Source organism: Garra rufa, chromosome 9, assembly GCF_049309525.1.
Source record: "Garra rufa chromosome 9, GarRuf1.0, whole genome shotgun sequence".
In the NCBI taxonomy this organism is placed as follows: domain Eukaryota; kingdom Metazoa; phylum Chordata; class Actinopteri; order Cypriniformes; family Cyprinidae; genus Garra; species Garra rufa.
Window position 1 is genome coordinate 28657533 of NC_133369.1, and position 18746 is coordinate 28676278.

The 18746-nt window shown below is 38.8% G+C and overlaps 1 protein-coding gene across 2 annotated transcripts in view; it reads left to right on the forward strand.

Moving 5' to 3' along the window:
* The first annotated feature begins 3827 nt into the window (after positions 1-3827).
* cadm4 (cell adhesion molecule 4) overlaps positions 3828-18746 on the forward strand; it is an 86224-nt gene continuing 71305 nt past the window's right edge. For both annotated transcript variants that reach the window (XM_073847313.1, XM_073847314.1), the window contains exon 1: positions 3828-5210. In XM_073847313.1, the coding sequence (XP_073703414.1) occupies positions 5129-5210 (82 nt within the window). In that variant the 5' untranslated portion in view covers positions 3828-5128. The remainder of the gene's footprint in view (positions 5211-18746) is intronic.

Sequence of the window (18746 nt, forward strand, 5' to 3'; positions counted from 1 at the left end):
ATCTTTATCAAAGCAATCAAAAAACTATAAGAATAATAGCTGAGAGTACATTCATTCATTTACCAGATATTTTTATCTGAACAAACTTACAAATGAAGAACATCACGAGCAATTTATCATATTAGTAATGTCGCTTTTTTCAGTAACAAGCTACTGGGGAATATGTAGCAGTGTAGCGTGACAAAACAGCTACATCATATTTGTCACACTGTGTCTCGTACGCAGCTTTACAGCCTACTGAGCTGAGGCAGCGATCAAATGATAATCAGTCCGATTCATTTTGGTGAATCAGTTCATTCGGGCAGTTCGAACAGAGACTGTTCGCTGGTTTGTGTCTTTGTGCAGAAGTACATTTAATTACTTGAGCACCAAATTAGCATATTATCTTTTTTTGGAAGAATCATGTGACACTGAAGATGAAGAACTTTAAATCTTTAAAATAAAAAGTCATTTTATGTAGCATTACTGTGATATTTCACAATATTACAGATTTTTTTTTAATACAGCCTCGGTGAGCAAAAATTTCTGGAAACTTTCCAAAAATCACTGGAAATTTAAAAAAAAAATCCTGAAAAGTTTCTAAATTTCTGGAATGTTTCTAAATGTACTCCAAACTTTCCACCTTTTTGCAACCCTAATCAGAAGTTCTGAGAAATAAAGTCAGAATAATTCTGACTTTTTCCTCAGAATAACAAGTTTACATCTCACAATTCTGACTTTTTTCCTCGAAATTACGAATTTACATCTCACAATTCTGACTTTTTTCTTCTCAGAATAACAAGTTTACATCTCACAATTCTGACTTTTTCTCAGATTAACAAGTTTACATCTCATAATTCTGACTTTTTTTCTCAGAATTGATTTACATCTCCCAATTCTGACTTTTTTCTCAGAATTACAAATTTACATCTCCCAATTCTGACTTTTTTCTCAGAATTACAAATGTACATCTCCCAATTCTTCACAAGACTTTTTTTTCATCATAAGTATGCAGTTGTGACTATAATTTGCAATTGTGAGTTGCATTTATAAAAAAAAGTAAGAATTATGAATATTTATCTTGCAATACTGAATTTTTTTCTTGCAAATGCAAGTTTATATCCAACTATTCTGACTTTATAAGTCGCAAATGTGAGTTTATATCACGCAGTTCTAAGAAATAATCAGTAAATCAAAATAGCGAGTTTATATTTTGCAATTCCGACTTAGAATTGAATTGCAATTCTTAGAATAAAAGTCAGATTTGTGAGATTAAAAACTCACAATGACCTTTTTAAATATTTTATTCAGTGGTGGAATTGGGCTTCCATAAAACTGAGACTATAAATATCAAGTTGGAGTCGATACAATGGTCAGAACATACATTAGTAATACAATTCATAGCAAACTAGTCACATACACATGATATAAGAAAATGATTTTTTTCTGGCAAACAGGGTTAATAAATTGAGTGGAGCAGCTCTGCAGTGCATTTTTTTAAAGTAAAAGATTCAGTGTTGACAGCTTCATTATAATGGAAATAATTTGGATCGTTCAGTTCAGACCGGGTGTTACTGTGATGTTGCCCTTGAAGGGGTATTTTTGCTGTTCAGTGCTGTAAACAGGCTGTGTGTAGGGGGTGACTGGGGTTAGTCCATCTTTCAGTGCTTTAATAGCATCCCACAAATTGAGACTTCGGCAGGACTCGGATTTCTGTTCTTTTTCGGTATTTTCGTTGTGAGTCGACTATGTGCGTGTGCCTCCGGGTTTGTGTGTGTGTTTGTATAAAGGGTGATAATTGTGCTCATAGGTTTAGAGTTCGTGTGAGGTTTTAATGAGAAGAGCTCACAGGAAGCTGTCTGATTGAGTAATGGCTGCCGGCTTGGCATAAAAGCCTGGCACTAACAAACAACAAGACTCAGAAGGAAAGAGAGAGAAAGAGTGCCAAGAAAGTCTTCCACACACACTCAGGGCCATGCGCACTCGCTTCGCTCTCTCTCTCGCTCTTACTCGACGCCCTTCTTCTCCTCCAAGAGACTTAAATTCACCACTCCCCCACCCACACGCATTATTACATAGCCTGAAGGACAAAACGCAAATTTAATCTGTGATAAGCAGAACATAGGATCAGCGCATCAAAAATACCCTGCACCTTTTCTGCTGATGCACCAGGATTCCTGCACCCACGGACACCCACCTTCCCACCTGCAGCCTCGGGCCTTCCTGGACCGAACCGCTGGTGATGGATTAAGTTTTAAGAGCCTTAATGTCTACGGTATCACAAGCAGTCAGAGAGTGTATGAGGCATGCATGAGTTTTTAACATAACCCTCATGCAACTGTTAAGTCATGTCCCTTAAGTGCTTTGGCAACATTTGGTCTGGTGTGATGCCAATGAAAAATGAAATGATTGGGATGCAAATGAGGAGAGAAGAATGGGAAAGTGGACTGTGGACACGGTCTCATGCTGCACACAACTGTAATGAATACACACATAGCCGCATCAACAGTAATAAAGCATAATAAGGGTGAGAAGATGAAATGGCTGTGTAGAGACATTGTCAGGAGTCATCTAGAAAAGTAGTCAGCTAGTTGCTGTCTTAGTGTTACCAACACACACAAACATATTTATGCAGTATACAGTAGTTGAATAGGTGGATGGACAGATATGTAGGTGGATTTGTAAGTAGATGGATGGATGGGTAGGTAGGTAGGTTGGTGTGTGGGTGGGTAGATGGATGGATGGATGGATGGATAGATTGGTAGATAGGTAGGTATGTAGAAAGGTTGTTGGATGGATAAATTGATGGATAGGTAGGCAGATAAGGTGGATGGGTACATGGATGATAGGTAGGTAGATAGATGGGTAGACTGGATAGGAGGATGGAAGATTTGTGGATAATAGGTAGGGCGATAGATAGATGATGGAAAGGTAGGTAGATAAGTAGGTGGATGGATAGGATAGGTTGATGGATAGGTAGGTAGAAAAGGTGGATGGGTGAGTAGGATGAATGGATAGGTAGGTAGATAAGGTGGATGGGTGGATCAATAGGTAAGTAGATGGTTAAGTGGATGATGGATATGATGGAGGATAAGTAGGTAGATAAGTAGGGATGTATATATGAGTAGATGACTAGATAGGATGATGGATAAGTAGATGGGTATGTAGAAGGTTGTTGGATTGATGGATAGATGGATAGGTTGATGAATAGGTAGGTGGATAAGGTGGATGAATGGGTGTGTGAATGGATAGGTAGGTAGATGGTTATGTATACAGTATGGAACGATGGATGGATAGGTAGATGTATGTATGTGGATGGATTTTTTTTTTTTATGCAGAACCTGGATTGAATTTCTTTTAATTAATCAACTAATTATCTAGTGTGTTCACGGCCCTCACAATCTTGCTATCCTCTCTCTTAGTCCCCTGTGCACACACTGGATACTGTTCACACATGAATACACACAGACTCACACATTAATGCACACGTAGCTTAGTACAGTACAGAATGTACAGCACATCGCAAAACAAGACGCATTTATTTACCACATCCCCTCGTGACTTTGTGAACACTCTCTGTGTGCCAGACAGATAAAGACTGTTCAGAAAGAAGCTGATGACCCAGAGAGCTTCAGTAAAACACAACCAACTGTAGAAGTCAGACTGAAAGACAGTGAAGCTCATTGACTGACTGACTGTTTTGATTTCTGAATGAGTGCTATTGTGGACACTTACCCTCCCCTGCCCTTTACCAAAATAATGATATGTGGGATATGCATCTGCCAGCACGCACACACTCAAGTATATATACAAGGGATCTCTCCCAAATTCTGTCTGTGCAGTTTCAAGAGAGGTTATACAAGCATCAAGCAGATGACTCAAGAAGTTTTGGGCTGCGAGTAGAAGCCGAGGAAGAAAAGAAACCATATTTGAAGGAATTAGAGGACCTTCCACCGATGGACAGCTGAAGAAAGGAGAGGAGAGATGGATTAACTTTGACTCAACCTTGGTGGAAGTAGGGAAGTTGTGTGACGACTTTGGGGAAAATCGAATGGAATCAGGCGGTTACCTGAGGCGCAGATCTGAAGTTGTGCTCCCACACAGTGAATATCAGCCCTGCCAATCACTGTGTGTGTGCTAGTGAGGATCCCGGCTGTGCTCAGTATCACGGTGTGCTTAGAACACTAGTATGAACGGCTGTTCTGGGCTTTAAGACACCTGCGCACATGGTGCGATAACACATAGCTTTTTGTCAGGGATCATTCTGGACTTCATAGCTGTTTCTACTGTACATGGTTTTCGGTGTTTTAGAGCAGAACCTTGCGGTATGCAATCTCAACTTCAATTCCATGTCAGATTGGTTATAGAATTCGTTATACGACGCCAAACACATAATCAATCGCCTGTCGGTACTTCCATTGTTGCGTGCAGCCCTTTCTGAAGTCGCGCAAATGTGGTTGTTTAACTTCTTACAGTTTAACTACTCATTTCAAATCTGGTGAAAACAGTTGGCAGACTAGATAGCGAATTGATTTATGATTGTTTCAGCGAGCCAGACTGTGTTTGCGCTGTCACGGTGGCGTTCTGGCACGAGGTGCACGTTCTGACGAGGTGAATCTCAGCAGGCTCTGCCTTGTCACAGAAGACAAAAACAAACTCTCAAAACCAGACCAGGTGTGAGGAGAAAAAAAAGAGTTTAATTTTTTTGTGGGATTTGAATTTGTGATGTGGTTAGCCAGCTACCGTTTTAGATATAAACACAACAGCATTCTGCATAGCAAGTATGATATTATCTAAAAGCGACTTCTTCATTAGCGTTTGCAACATTCGAGTTTAGTCTTTGAGTGCTAATAAGTGGTTTGACGGCAAAGTTAAGTGTGGAAATTGCCACACGACCTGAGTTTCTTTTTACTTTTGAATGTAGAGGATTGTTTTAATTAGCCGCCTTCGGTTAGTTGTTATCGCATGCGATATTAGTCGCTCGAGGATTAAAACGCAGCCGCTAAAGTGATTTAGCTAACCCTGCACTTAAAGAGCACTGGTGTTTAGTGTAGTAATTTTGCTGCGGTTTCAGCTGTGTAGCGTGTGCTGAATTGTGCAGTCATCAACCACAGAGGCCTCATTGATCAGCTACGAGCCTCAATACACAATGAGACGAGGCCAGCGATCTCTCCTCCTCTCCTCCACTCCATCCCTCCTGCTGCGATCCCTCGTTCTGCTCTCCCTCTGCCGTGAGTCGTCACATTTCTTGCTTTACTTCTCCATCTGTCTCGTTTCTCTCAGTAATTCCTCGGCACACCTTGAAATGAATCTTTCTTTTTCTGTCTGTAACCTTATGAAACCCAAAGCTACTTTCATTTCTCTTCATCTTTCTCATTTCGGTCTCGGCCTCTCCCTTTCTCTTTATTTTCACCGGTCCCCGTCTCCTTAGACACTTCTCTCTGTCCTTCTCTCTCACTCCGCCTCAGAGGAAGATAATTTATGGGAAAGAGCGAAGAGATGCGCGTGTGAAGAGAAAAGAGGATACGGGCAGAGGAGAATGGAGGCCGAGCCAGCTGGCAGATTTATGATTGAGGGATCAGAGAGGAGTGTGGACCAAAGACAGAAAGATAGAAAATAGTGGTGTCACACACTTTTTTCCTTCTCTTTTTTTAAATGGGCACCAGTCTTGACTCACTCAGAAAATGCATCAAACTTTTTTTAGTTTTGTTTTGTTTTACAAATTACCAGTTGAATAAGTAAATGCAGGATAGAGTTTTCATTTCGCATGCAAAGAAACCCGGGTTCAAATCCCAACCTAATAGGCTCTTCTGAAATTAAATTGCAGCAGAACTTGACAGCTAGTGATCAACACGCATTTTCATCGTATGGAAAAGATTTGACATTTTGATAATGATCCTTTTGTGTTCCACTAGAAAAAAGGGCATATGAACTTTGAGCGATGTGAGGGGTGGGTAGATGATGACAGAATCTATTCGATTGTATTGGCCACATTTAAATTGGTGCAGCGTTTTAGAAAAACACTTTGCTTCTTAATTACCAGTGAACCAAATAATGTTTTTGGATGCTTAATTGTACGTTCATTTTCTATTACTTTTACAGTCATAGCTGACTTAAAGGGGACATTGGATGCCTACCACAAGTTGGTGTGATTGTTTAGGGTTTTCATGAAATGTCTGCAACATACTGTAGTTAAAATTCCACAAAGGTCATGTACAACAACACCCGTTTTACCTAGTCAAAAACAGCTCTGTTCACAACGACCTGTTTTGGTGCATCTCTCTTTAAATTATAATCAGCTTTGCTGACCCCGCCCCTCTCTTCCGTTAATGCTTAAGGTCTGAAACCAGCCTTATGTTTGCTTTTACATTCAACCTGCATTGCTTACACGACATTGGTAGGGCTGGGAAAATATGTCGATGCGTCACGAATCGAGAAAAGATTTAGCATCGATTCTTAGATTCTTAGAATGCATCGTGATTCTTTCTCGAGTCGATTCTAAACTTCATTTTGAACAGCAGATGGCACTGCATGCTTTAGAAACAGCCGTACTCTGCTTGTTTCCAAATCCTTACACACACTCGAACTTAAAATAATCATTCATAAAATTCGAAAAGGTTGAAGTGAATTACAAGGGTGTTCACAGTGGGCTGTGTTAATCTCGCGTCATAAAAACATTCTGAGCCGAGGTGAAATTATATGTCTCAGCCTGAAAGCACAGGTGTTCTTCAGCACTGTTCTTCATGAGCGTTTGAGTTTGTGGATAAAAACTAGATTAGAGCACCATCTGCTGTTAAAACCTGTTCGAAATAGATTCCAGAGAGAATTGTGATGCATCCGAAGATCTCAGAATTGATCCACAAATCAATTCTTTATCGATTTATTGTCGCAGCCCTAACTGTTGTTGCTACAATTGTCAGCAGTCGTGGGCGGAGCTAGAGCAGTATGGCATCATACTGCCCAGAAAAGCAAAACGGCTTGATGATTGAGACTGTTGTGGTTTTTGGGATTAACAAAAAAAAGAATAAAATGGATTTTTATCATTTTAGGGGGATTGTTTTCGCACCCTGCTAAGACACATTTATATGCAAACACCATGTAAAAGTGAACATATGGAAACTAGCAGAAATGAATTACTGTAGGCAACCTCTTATTTACAGAAGGCAAACATTTGAATACTTGCCGACTAGTCAAATGATTAGTCATGCATATATGAATAATAACTTCATTAAACAAAGGTCGACATAGCAAGGTCAAGATGAAGAAGCAAAGAAGAGTAATGGCAAGTGGAAAACTCACAGAGAACAGACATCTTGTAGAAAGAAGGGAAGAGAGGAGAATGGTAAAACAAGAGCCAGAAGTTGAGAGGGAATTGTTAATACAACCATTAAAATGTGCAGAACACTGGGGAGGAAGGAAACGGCAGTATAACAATGAGGAGAACGGGACGAGTGAGCGAGAATACAGACTCTGTTGGGACACAGAAAGGCAAGAATGAAGGAAGGAGATATGACAGTGGCTTTATAGAGGATAACCTCAAATTCACTCAGGGACTTTTGCAGTTAAAGAGAACATGTATTCAAGAGGAACCTCAAGGAAAACCAAGATTGGCCATTTTATGGTGTAATTGCTGTTTTTCCCTGAGTATGTGCACTTATAGCTCGGCAAGGACATTGTTGGTCCTGTTCTCGGTGACTCACCACTTCAGGTTGATATGACGGTCTGTCTGTACTTCAGACTTCTCTTGCTGTTTTCCTTTGCTTTTTAATAACGTCACGTCTGGGGTGCTGGGCCTCATTGTCAGCAGGAGCAAAAGTCTTTAGCCTAATCAAACCTGAAATAAATACACGTTTTAAATGATGCAAATACAACAATTAAAAGGGAACATCGGGGGTATGATACTTTAGGGTCTTCATGAAATGACTGTAACATACTTTGGTTAAAATTCCGACACCCTTTTTTATCTTGTCAAAAAACAGCTCTGTTCAGAGTGAACCATTTTGGTGCATGGCTCTTTAAATGATAATGAGCTTTTCTCACCCTGCCCCTCTCTTCTGTCTTTTGTGTATTCTGTGGTGCGTTACCATCAAAAACAAAACAAATGTTGGTGGCTCTCATGTCGGGAGAAAATGAGGACTCTTATGTTCACTTTTACATCCAAATACAAAACACCTGCATTGCTTACGCGACAACTAGCTGAGGGTGGAAATATGCTAATACAGGACAGTCCGTCAGTGGTCATGGGCGGGGCTTGAGCAATATGATGTCACACTGCTCAGAAAATCTAAACGGCTTGATAATTGAGACTGTGTAGGTTTTTTGGGGATTTATCATTGTAGGGTGGTTGTATCCACACACTACTAAGACACATTTATGTCCAAACACCATGAAAAAGTGAATTTTGCATCCGATGTCCCATTTAAGGATGCACAATAAAATGTATAATTAAAATAGAATTTGCATATGTCTAGTCAGTTTATTAGTAATTTATTTTATTAATTTATTATCAAATTTATTTTAATTGTATAGTGCTTTTCAAAATACCAAAGCAGCTTTACAGAAAATCATGAGGTAAATGTTCATAATATCTTAATATATTTATGCCTTTATAGTTTTGCTCTATAGTACAGTATATATATATCGTATATCGCCATATGTGACTATACTTTATGTACTTTGTTCCTTAAAATATATATATATTTTTAGATTCAATGTTAATGTAAAGGAACCGTATGTAGAATTGTGGCCTAAACTGGTACTGCAATCACTTTCAAAATACTGTAGAACGGTGTATCCCCTCCCCTTCCCTCTGACTCGAGGTTGCCAGCTAAGCTGCAGGATCCGTTTTCAGCCGTCTCCGTCTTTCAAAGGCATCTCCTATACAAATCCTTGTTTAATTTCGGACTTTGTCACGACGTATTTCGGATTCATAACGAGGTCTTTTAGGTTTCATAACGTTATACATGTTTTATCCGACACGTTCGTAGCTGCAGCTGTAACTAGAGCAGAGCTGGCCACCCGGATGACGAAACTCTACTGACTTCGTGATTAGTAGATAACTGGAGGGTGGAGCCTCAGACCAAAACACAAAATGACAACAATAACATCAGTTGAGGGCTGCAACTTTCACTTTTAAATGACAATATCCTGGCCGGACCATTGTTGTCAGTGATATAAGTATTTGAAATGAACATGATTTCTTAATGTCTAGTGACATGTCAGGGCCATTTTATGATTAACTGAAATAAATTTCTTACATACAGTTCCTTTAAGGTTACTAAGAAAAAGTTAGTGACGTTTATTCCATAACCCCTTTGTACAGACTGTCAGATGTTCGTTCAGTAAAGCAGAATTTGAGCTTAGAATAATTCTGGAGAACATGATCGTCAGGTTTTACACAAACTTGTGGAGTTCATGCAGCCTGAGTGCTGCTGTCTTTGAAGCGAAAGGGGGTCATACAGTACAAATACTAAGACATTCTGACAGTCATTAAATTAAATTTTCAATTCAATGTTTCACTCAAACTGTTATGCTGATAATATAATTTGCAATGGAAAAATGTATTAAATTAGAAAAAGGCTAAATAGAAGCAATTTCAGTGGTCTCAGACATTTGAACCCTGCTGTATATTCATAATCTCAGCAACAAAAAGCCATTCTCTGCACCAGCATGCGTGTATGTGTGTGTGTGTGAGTGAGAGAGATAAAGAATGGGTCTTTAGCCTTGGCAGAATATGCTGTTATGTAATTCTCGCCAATAAAGCATTTTTTTCTTTAGCAGTTTGAATGTGAGATGCTGCTGGGGATGGGAGCCAGGTTGACAGGATGAGTGTGTGTATGCTGGATTTCTGCGCTGGCCGTAGGCTAACTCTCTCAGGCTAGCCTGGTGTAATTGTCCTGTAAATTTCCCGTAAGCCCCCTTTGTTATGCCCGACTGTAAATGTCTCTGCAGTGCTTCGAAACAGCGTGTCAGGAGCACGCGGGGGTCTCCGCACTGCTCTAAAAACAAACAAATGTCTACACACACACACACACACACACATACACATCAAAAACCCAAGGATATCAGGGACAGAATATCCTGAAGGAAGTAGCCTAGAGAAATGGATGGATGGATGAAGGGGAACAGAGAGGGATGAAATGGAGTGAGGAGAGAGGGATATGACTGAAATATGGTGATAGAAAAGAGCAGCGTAAAACATGAAGGTCAAAAGAAAGAGAGCGCAGCGGTTATGGTGAGGGGAAGAGATAAGGGAAAACAGGAGCAGGAAATCACAGATGGGGCGATGGAAGAGGGAATGAAAGAATAAACATGATGAACAGACAATGAAACGGTGAAGAAAAAGTGCTTGGAGCTTCAGGACACCCTTTAGAAATGATCTTAGATCAGTAAATACATGTACGAAAATAGCCAAAAATTTTCTTTTGATTCCTTTCTTGTAAAGGAATAGTTTACCAGAAATGAAAATTGTGTCAATTTAGGTTGTTCCAAACCTGCGTGACTTGCTTTCTGCTGTGAGACATAAAATAATAATATTTTGAGGAACGCTGGGATCCAAGTAGGGCTGGGTGTCTTTATTTATTTTTTATTTTTTATTTTAGAATGTTTGAACTATATTGAGCCAGTCAACTTAAAAATATAGCTACAATGTGAATGAAGCAACATGTTCTTCTAGTTAAAAGAAGCTCTATTCAAAGTTCACCACACATCATGAAGTTTTCAACACGGTGTAAATTTAAAACAAATCACTTGTTAAATATCTTACCTTCCCACATATTGTACCAACTTGTCATAAAGATATATGTTCAGAAACAAAATAAGAAAGATAAAGTCTTAAAAGTCAAGGCGATTCAAATTCAAAGTGACTAAGAGTATAACACCAATAAACTTTTGTAAAAACTAAGAGAATAATAGCAGCTTTCAGCATGTAACCATCATGCAAAAATAAAATATTAGACATACAGTAATAGTTCTTTACAGGTTTTTCCATTCCACTGCACTGCTTTTCCATAGTTTTTTCTATGTGAATGTGCTTGATGGACGTGTTTGACCATTGCGCTTGTGTCTCTTGCAGCGTCTCATGCTTAAAAGCATGCCAGTCAAGTTTAAAAGAAGTTCTTTCATGACAACTTTCGAACAAAAATGTAACATGGTAATGGATATGACAATGTTAATGTATTTGGTCTTGGCCAACCCAACACTCTCTATTGACTTGTATTGCAGGAAGCTGTCTGCTTGTCATTTCTGACTTCTAACAAAAAACAGAACAATGAATAAAAGCTGCTATGGTAAACAGTAAAGTGTTTAAGGACGCAAATAGCTGTGGATGTCTGGTTATTTCAGTTTGGGCCATTCAATTGAATCATTTCTCCAACAAAAGGAAGGTAAGGAAAAGGAACACTGACATAGACCAATAAATAAAACTTAGTTTCTCAATATATCTCCCCCTTTCAGGGTGGTGAAATAATCCTTTGACATGGTTGTAATGAATGTCTACTGTTGCCTTTAAATTTCCCTCCAGCGGGCGGGAGGGAAATATTCTCAGAGTAATATGACACGTTGCACTCTACTTTTGTGTGCTTAAATGCTCGATTTTTAGGTTGACAGCTCATAAAAACGTAGTTTTGTGTTTTTTTTTTTTAGCTTGTTTACTATAAACCTGGTCACAGCAGCTTTTAGACGTTGTCCTGAATTTTTGTTATAATTCAGAAATGACAAGGAGGCAGCTTCCCACAATACAAAGTCAATGGAGAGCGGATTGTTTTCTCCCCTGGTGGGCATGGTTTTTAGATTATGTCTCTATAGACCAGTTATAGGTTTGTAAACAATCGGGATGCGCACGCTTCATGGTTGCAGAAAACCAGGGAGAGTTTTATTGCACAGAGAGAATTACACGGATACGATAGAAAAATTGTTAGATTTAAAAACAGATTATAGATTATATTGATTAGATGTAATTTTCAAAATGTTCTCCGCTTAGTACAAGAGTTTGTCACCCAGCGATAACCACTGTTATTCAACGAAATTGACATTAGATAGGGGTCTTACAGATCTGAAACAGGGATGACTTTTTTTATGGGCGAAGCCTATGTGGTGGCAGAAAACTCACTATTTTTTAGTTAAATCGAGTTGTATCGAATTAGGAGATATAAACTTGCATTTACAAGAAATAAAATCTGAATTGTGAGATAAAATAAATAAAATGTAAAAATGTTAATAGTAATAGGTTTAAATAATATTTCTTGCTGTAACTGTATGGCTAATATGGCCCTATGAACAGCATATGTGAATATTATGTAGACATTGTTTAAATCAAATTTATGCGTTACAAGTAGCATAATTATATCAGTTTTCATACATAGTATGACCATTTAAACGTTTGCGTTTAGCTTCAAATGGCGTCTTTGACGACAGAATTCTATAAAAATGATTTGCATTCTGATTTTGACATAAAAAAGGCACAAAAATATTTTTTTCCCTCTAATTCCATGGATTTTACCCGTTTACCTCCACTTGTTACCAGTGTTTTTCTGCAACCACTCTGCGTGCGCAGCTGCAAGTGACGTAACTGTGACGTCTACTCAAAATTGGTCTATAGAGCGTGAGTGGTTAATAACGTGTGCCTCGAGTCATTCTTTTTTCTTAACTGTTATCGTTAGCGTATTGTCAGCATGTGTAATACTAACATTTGGTAGTATTTCTGTTCAAAAATCACAATTCCTTGATTCATAAAAAATAAAATCGTGGCAAAACATTACATTTGAATTAATCGATAAAATCTGAAAAAACTCCCAGCCCTCCAAGCAACTGTTTGGACTGTTGACGTTCATTGTATGAAAAAAAAAAAAACAGAAAAGCAATGTTATTCTCTCCAAGTATCTTCTTTTCATTTAATATTTTAGTTTGGAGGTGAACTATCCCAAAGTTCAGCAGAAAATAATATTTAAAAAAAATTAGTATTTGAGTTTCTGTTAAAATGATCAGTTAGTTTCCAATTTCTTGTGGCATTTCATGGCAGTCTTTTCTCAAAGAAGATACAATCTTAATATTGCACATAAAATGTTTGCAACAGACTTTGATTAAAATTCGATGGTCATGTAAAACAACAACCTTTTTACTCTTACTCTGTTCACATCGACCCGTTTCGGTGCATGTCTCTTTAAATGATAATGAGCTACTGCTCGCTCCGCCCCTCTCTTCCATTTTTTTGTGTATTTGGTGGTGTGTTACTATCAAAAACAAAACTAAACCACTGCATCCTCAGTTGCTTTGTTTTTTTGAGAAAATGAAGACTCTTGTTCACTTTTACATGAAACTACAAAACACTTGCATTGCTTACGAGACATTGCTGTTGCAACAGCTGCTCAAGTGCAGAAAAAATGGTGGGCAGGGTACAGCTGGCTGAGGGCTGAAATATGCAAGTACGGAGCAGTCTGTCAGCAGTTGTGGGCGGGGCTTGAGCAATATGACATCATACTATTTAGAAAATCAAAACGGCTTGATAACTGAGACTGTTTAGGTTTTGGGGGATTGAAAAAAAGGAGTGAATGGATTTTTATCATTGTAGGGTGGTTGTTTCCACACACCGCGAAGATGCATTAATATGCAAACACTATGTAAAAGTGAATTTTGCACCCAGAAACAATTAGCATTGAAACGGTAAATTTTGTTAATGTTGTTGTTTTGGTGTTTACTGACACCTAGTGGTGTGGATGTATCCAATTTTATTCCAAAAGTGAAAATGTCCATTAACACTGAGGCTGCAAAACTAAATTGAGGATTATTCAGCTGGCCTTTTGATCTCAAAATGGTAAACCTGCTTTGTATAAAATAAAACTTCTTTTATTAGGCGACTAAAATGGCTGGAGTATTTATCTAAAAAAAAAGAATATTCAGTTCTTTGTGTTAAACTATTTAATGAGGGAAGAAATTACTGCATGATCCTTCAATCTAAATAGCCAATTATTACAATGATGGCAGATTTTAAGTCACGGCGGTTTGACATTTCCAGTTCAGTCAAGACATTTGCTTAAAATAATTACTTATGATAATGAAGTAAATGCATTCAAGAAAGCCATTTGCATGTCCTTCATTATTTTTTTTAAGTTCAGCGAACTCTTCATTTTGTACTGTGCTGCTTTAGAATAGGGATACGGCTGTGAGAGAAAATATGAAGGCAAGAACATGGATGTAATTAGACGAGTAGAACAAAGAGACAAGAGATGGATGTTCAGTCCATTTTCTCCTCTCTTCGCTTTTTGCATGTCCTTTTCACTCTCTCCTTCCCCTTTTCCCTCCGCTCCTCCTCTCTCCCACTCTATCTCGCTCGCCCGGACAAAGCAGGATGATTATACTGCGAGCCTGAGCTGCAGAACAAATCACATTTCTGAAGGAGAGAGATGGAAATAAACAGGCCCCTTGCCGGAGAGATAGAGCGGGAGAAACACGAAAGAGATGATGAGGAATCCATGGTGGGGAGATAAAGAGGAGGAAAGTTAAGGAAATGTAAAGTAGACGAGACACGGAGGAAAAGTTAGGGAAGGTTACAAGGAAGCAAGTGACGGATGAAGCTGGTTACAGAGGGAAAGGGAGCTTAGCGTGAGGGTTAAGGGGCTGAAGACAAGAACAACGAGGGGGAAATGAAGGAAAGAGCCAGGGTTTGATGTTAAGGAGGAGGTGGGGGAGTCTGTGTAGGTGTGAAAGCAGAAGGGAATGAGATTAGCGGGGAAAAGCGTGCGGTAGGAGAGGGAATTATGAGTTTTAGAGACAAGAAAAGAAAAGAAGAGCAGGGGATAGAAATATGCCAGATTGGAGAAAAGACAAGGTGCTGAGGGAGATGGAACTGGGGAAAGACCAGGAATAAGAGAGTGACAGATTGAGATAAAAAAGAAGAGAGGATTTGCAAGGAATTATGTTTTATTTATGGTGTGAATGTTTTTTTTTTTTAAAAAACATGTATGATTGGCAGAGAGCGAGATTCTTCTGAGAGATAGTTTTAATTTTAGACCACAGAGTGAAAGAAAGATATGTAAAGATAGAAGCGGGGAATCTCAGTCAGATTACCTGAGACGTCTGGGAGCTTCAGGTTGTGGAGAATCATGGCTGGAAACATAAAACAGTGACGAGTGACTCATGAGTTACGAACATATCAGGTGCTCGCAGAGCGAAGCAGAAGACTGAAATGAAATTGGATTAAAGGAAAGAATCAAAAGACGTCTTAATGTCTCAACAGAGCTAGTATTGTTAAATTTTGACGTGGATCTCTTAGGATATCCTCATCTCTGGCTGGTTGTCTGCTAATTCATTTGAGAATTATAAATGACTAGGTTCTGTGTGTGAGGGCGATTGGTGGTTCCACTGTATGCTGTAATACAGCTAGTTGATCTCAGGCAGGGTAGTTGCTCATACGCCTGCTCTGGATCTGGCCTTCTACCAAGTCACTAAATTGAACTCACCTCCATAAGTCACAGCTGCTTTCTTAGTAGGGGAACATGGGGAAAGTTAAAGGGACAGTTGACTCAAAACTGGAGATTTTGTCATTGTTTACTCAGCCTTATGTTGGAAGTTACAATTGAGGTGAAAAGTTGACATTCCCCTTTTAGAATCTGCAAAATGTTAATTATTTTACCAAAATAAGAGGGATCATACAAAATACATGTTGTTTATTTAGTACTGACATGAATAAGATATTTTACATAAAACATTTACATATAGTCCACAAGAGAAAATAATAGTTGAATGTATTAAAAAAAATCACCCCATTCAAAAGTTTACATCCCCTTGATTCTTAATACTGTGTTCTTACCTGAATGATAAACAGCTGTGTTTCTTTTTGTTTAGTGACCATTGTTCATGAGTCCCTTCTTTGTCCTGAACAGTTGAACTGCCTGCTGTTCTTCAGAAAAATCCTTGAGGTCCCGCAAATTCTTTGGTTTTTCAGCATTTTTGTGTATTTGAACCCTCTCCAACAATGAATGTATGATTTTGAGATCCATCTTTTCCCACTGTGGACAAGTGAGGGACTCATATGCAACTGTTACAGAAGATTAAAAGGCTCACTGATGCTTCAGACGGAAAAACCATGTATTAGTTAAACTTTTTGAATTTAAAGATCAGGCTAAATTTAACTTATTTTGTCTTCTGGGAAACACGTAACTGTAGCCTCTGAAGGGCAATACTAAATGAAAAAATATGATATTTAGGCAAAATAAGAAAAATGTACACATCTCCATTCTGTTCAAAAGTATTCACCCCCAGCACTTAATGCATGTTTTTTCCTTCTGGAGCATCATATGAGTCCCTCAGTTGTTCTCGGTGTGAAAAGATGGATCTCAAAACCATACAGCCATTGTTGGAAAGTGTTCAAATACATAAAAATGCTGGAAAACCAAAGAATTTGTGGGACCTAAAGGATTTCTCTGAAGAACAGCCAGCAGTTTACCCATTCAGGACAAACAAGGGACCCGTGAACAACTATCACTAAACAGCTGTGGATCATTCAGGTAAGAACACGGATTAAGAATCATTTTGAACTTTTGAACATCGCCATTTTTATAAATTCAGCTATTATTTTCTCTTGTGGACTATGTTGTTTTGGATCCCATTGACTTGCACTGAATGTACAAACAGTTCACATGTTCTTCAGAATATCTTTCTGAGTGTCTTCTGTAGAAAGTGAAAAAAAAGAAGTTTGTTACTGTAGAAATCTAAATTAATAACTGTGTTATCCTCGGGTAACAAATAGATTAAAAAAATAAATAAATAAATTCACAGTTCACTATTATATAATGACAAAGAAAAACGTTATAACCAAAAGTCTATCTATTATTCATATATCTCTATTTATATAACTCTATTATTTATGTTTCATATTTATATTTAAACTCATTATTTATTTAATAACTGGTGTTGTTTATTTATTTGCTCAGTCTACCTCTTCTTCAGGATAAGGATTTGTCCTGATGGTGTGTATTGATACATCGCCCTCATCTGGCCAAATCATGAATTTGTCCTCCACGTCCCACCATCACCACCCCCACCCCTCCAACCTACTTTATGTATTTGCCTCTGGTAGCATCAGTACGCCGGCCTGCTATCGATCTCCTCACTTTCGCACCTAATCCAATTGTGAGCATGTTGTGTATTTTATTATGGTTTGATTCTAATAGGGTCAAGATGAACCCATTTGCGGTTTCTTGTTTTCGCCCTGCCGTCGGTGCTCATAAACTTCCGTGCCCACAATGCAGATTCGACTGCAAACAACTCCCACGCAAGTTGTAATGCTGAAGCTTGTGTGGTGTACTCGACCGCCCCTCCGCTATTTTCCTGGCAGCTGCGAGAGTGTCCAAAACCCACAGCTGTCTTTCTCCTGCCCCGTGCCTCCCTCTACATCTCGCTCGGTGTCTTTCCACCCCCGTCAGAGAGTTGGCGAGTTTCTCCAACGGCGTATTGGCGCGGCGGCACGCTCCCCTCCCTCCGTGCCATTTGTTTTCCCGTTCGCGTCCCTGCATTTCGGTCATTTACATGAAGAGGAGACAGCTGGCGTGCGGCAGAGTGCATTTAACGGATGCTCAATTAGCCGTGTTTTGTTTGACTTCTCAATCAAACACATTTAGCTACTTTTGTTGGGAATTTGGCCACACTTGTTTGAGTTCTGTTAGGTTTGAATTAGGTTTTTAATTGCCTCCCATGCATTCACAGACCTTCTCTTGATGTATAGTGCTGTTGGAACAATTAGGAGCCATTAAAACAATGGCGGCCAAGTCTGCGGACGCCCGAGTGCTGAGTAATAACAGTCATTAGAATAATAATTGGGATAGCAATGGCGGTGCCGATTGTCATGATATGAATCACAATATTGATGCGGAGGACAGAAATAATAATGGCTACAATTACAATGGCAATTGTGCGAAATTTCAAGACGTCCTCAGTCACTGTCTCGCATTTTCTTCCCTGTTCTCGCCTCTTGATTTCAGCTCAATGCCTCACCTGTCAATGTTTTATTAACCCGCTCTCCCTCCACACTGAATTGAAGACAAGGGTACTCTGAGATGGATAGAGCTTGACAGGATTAAATTTAAATGAAGCCAGACGAGCGGGCCAACGGGTGACCGAGGATGCCGTCTAGCGCTTTTATAGACTCACTCTCCTTTATTTCCCTCCTGAATATTGTCTTTTGGCTCTTTTCAGCAAAAACTCCATAATAATCCTAATTGTTCCTCGATGAGGTGTTTTGCCTCTGGTCTGTAACCAGGATGTCCTGATAAAATGTTTGGAGGCTGTCTTCACTCTTGACTTTGAAAGGAAAAAAGTTTGAGTTTTGTTCATTTGTACACCGTGGTACAACCTTGAATAAGAATGTATTGGAGAAAAAAGTCATGAATTTTCAGCATTGATGCATGCATTCCACTGTGGTGGAAATAATATTTCACATTTTTTATATAAAATCTCCAACTCTAGCTAGTGTTTTATGTAGCTTAAACACACGATTGACAAATATTTTAAACTTGATTGGAAATAACGCTTAGCATATTGTTCATATTTGATATTTAACTGGCATGTTTTATCTCAAGCTTTTTACTGACACTTGTCTCCTTTATAACCAAGGACTTCTGTAGATAGAACCCTTTTTGTTTTTAAAAAAAGGCCCAAAATGTACACAGCTTACAAAAGAAACGTAATGTAAATAAGTTGTCACGGAATAAGAATATGTGAATTACTCAATTTTGACAAAAATGTCCGATAGAACCTTATAATTCCGAGGCGGC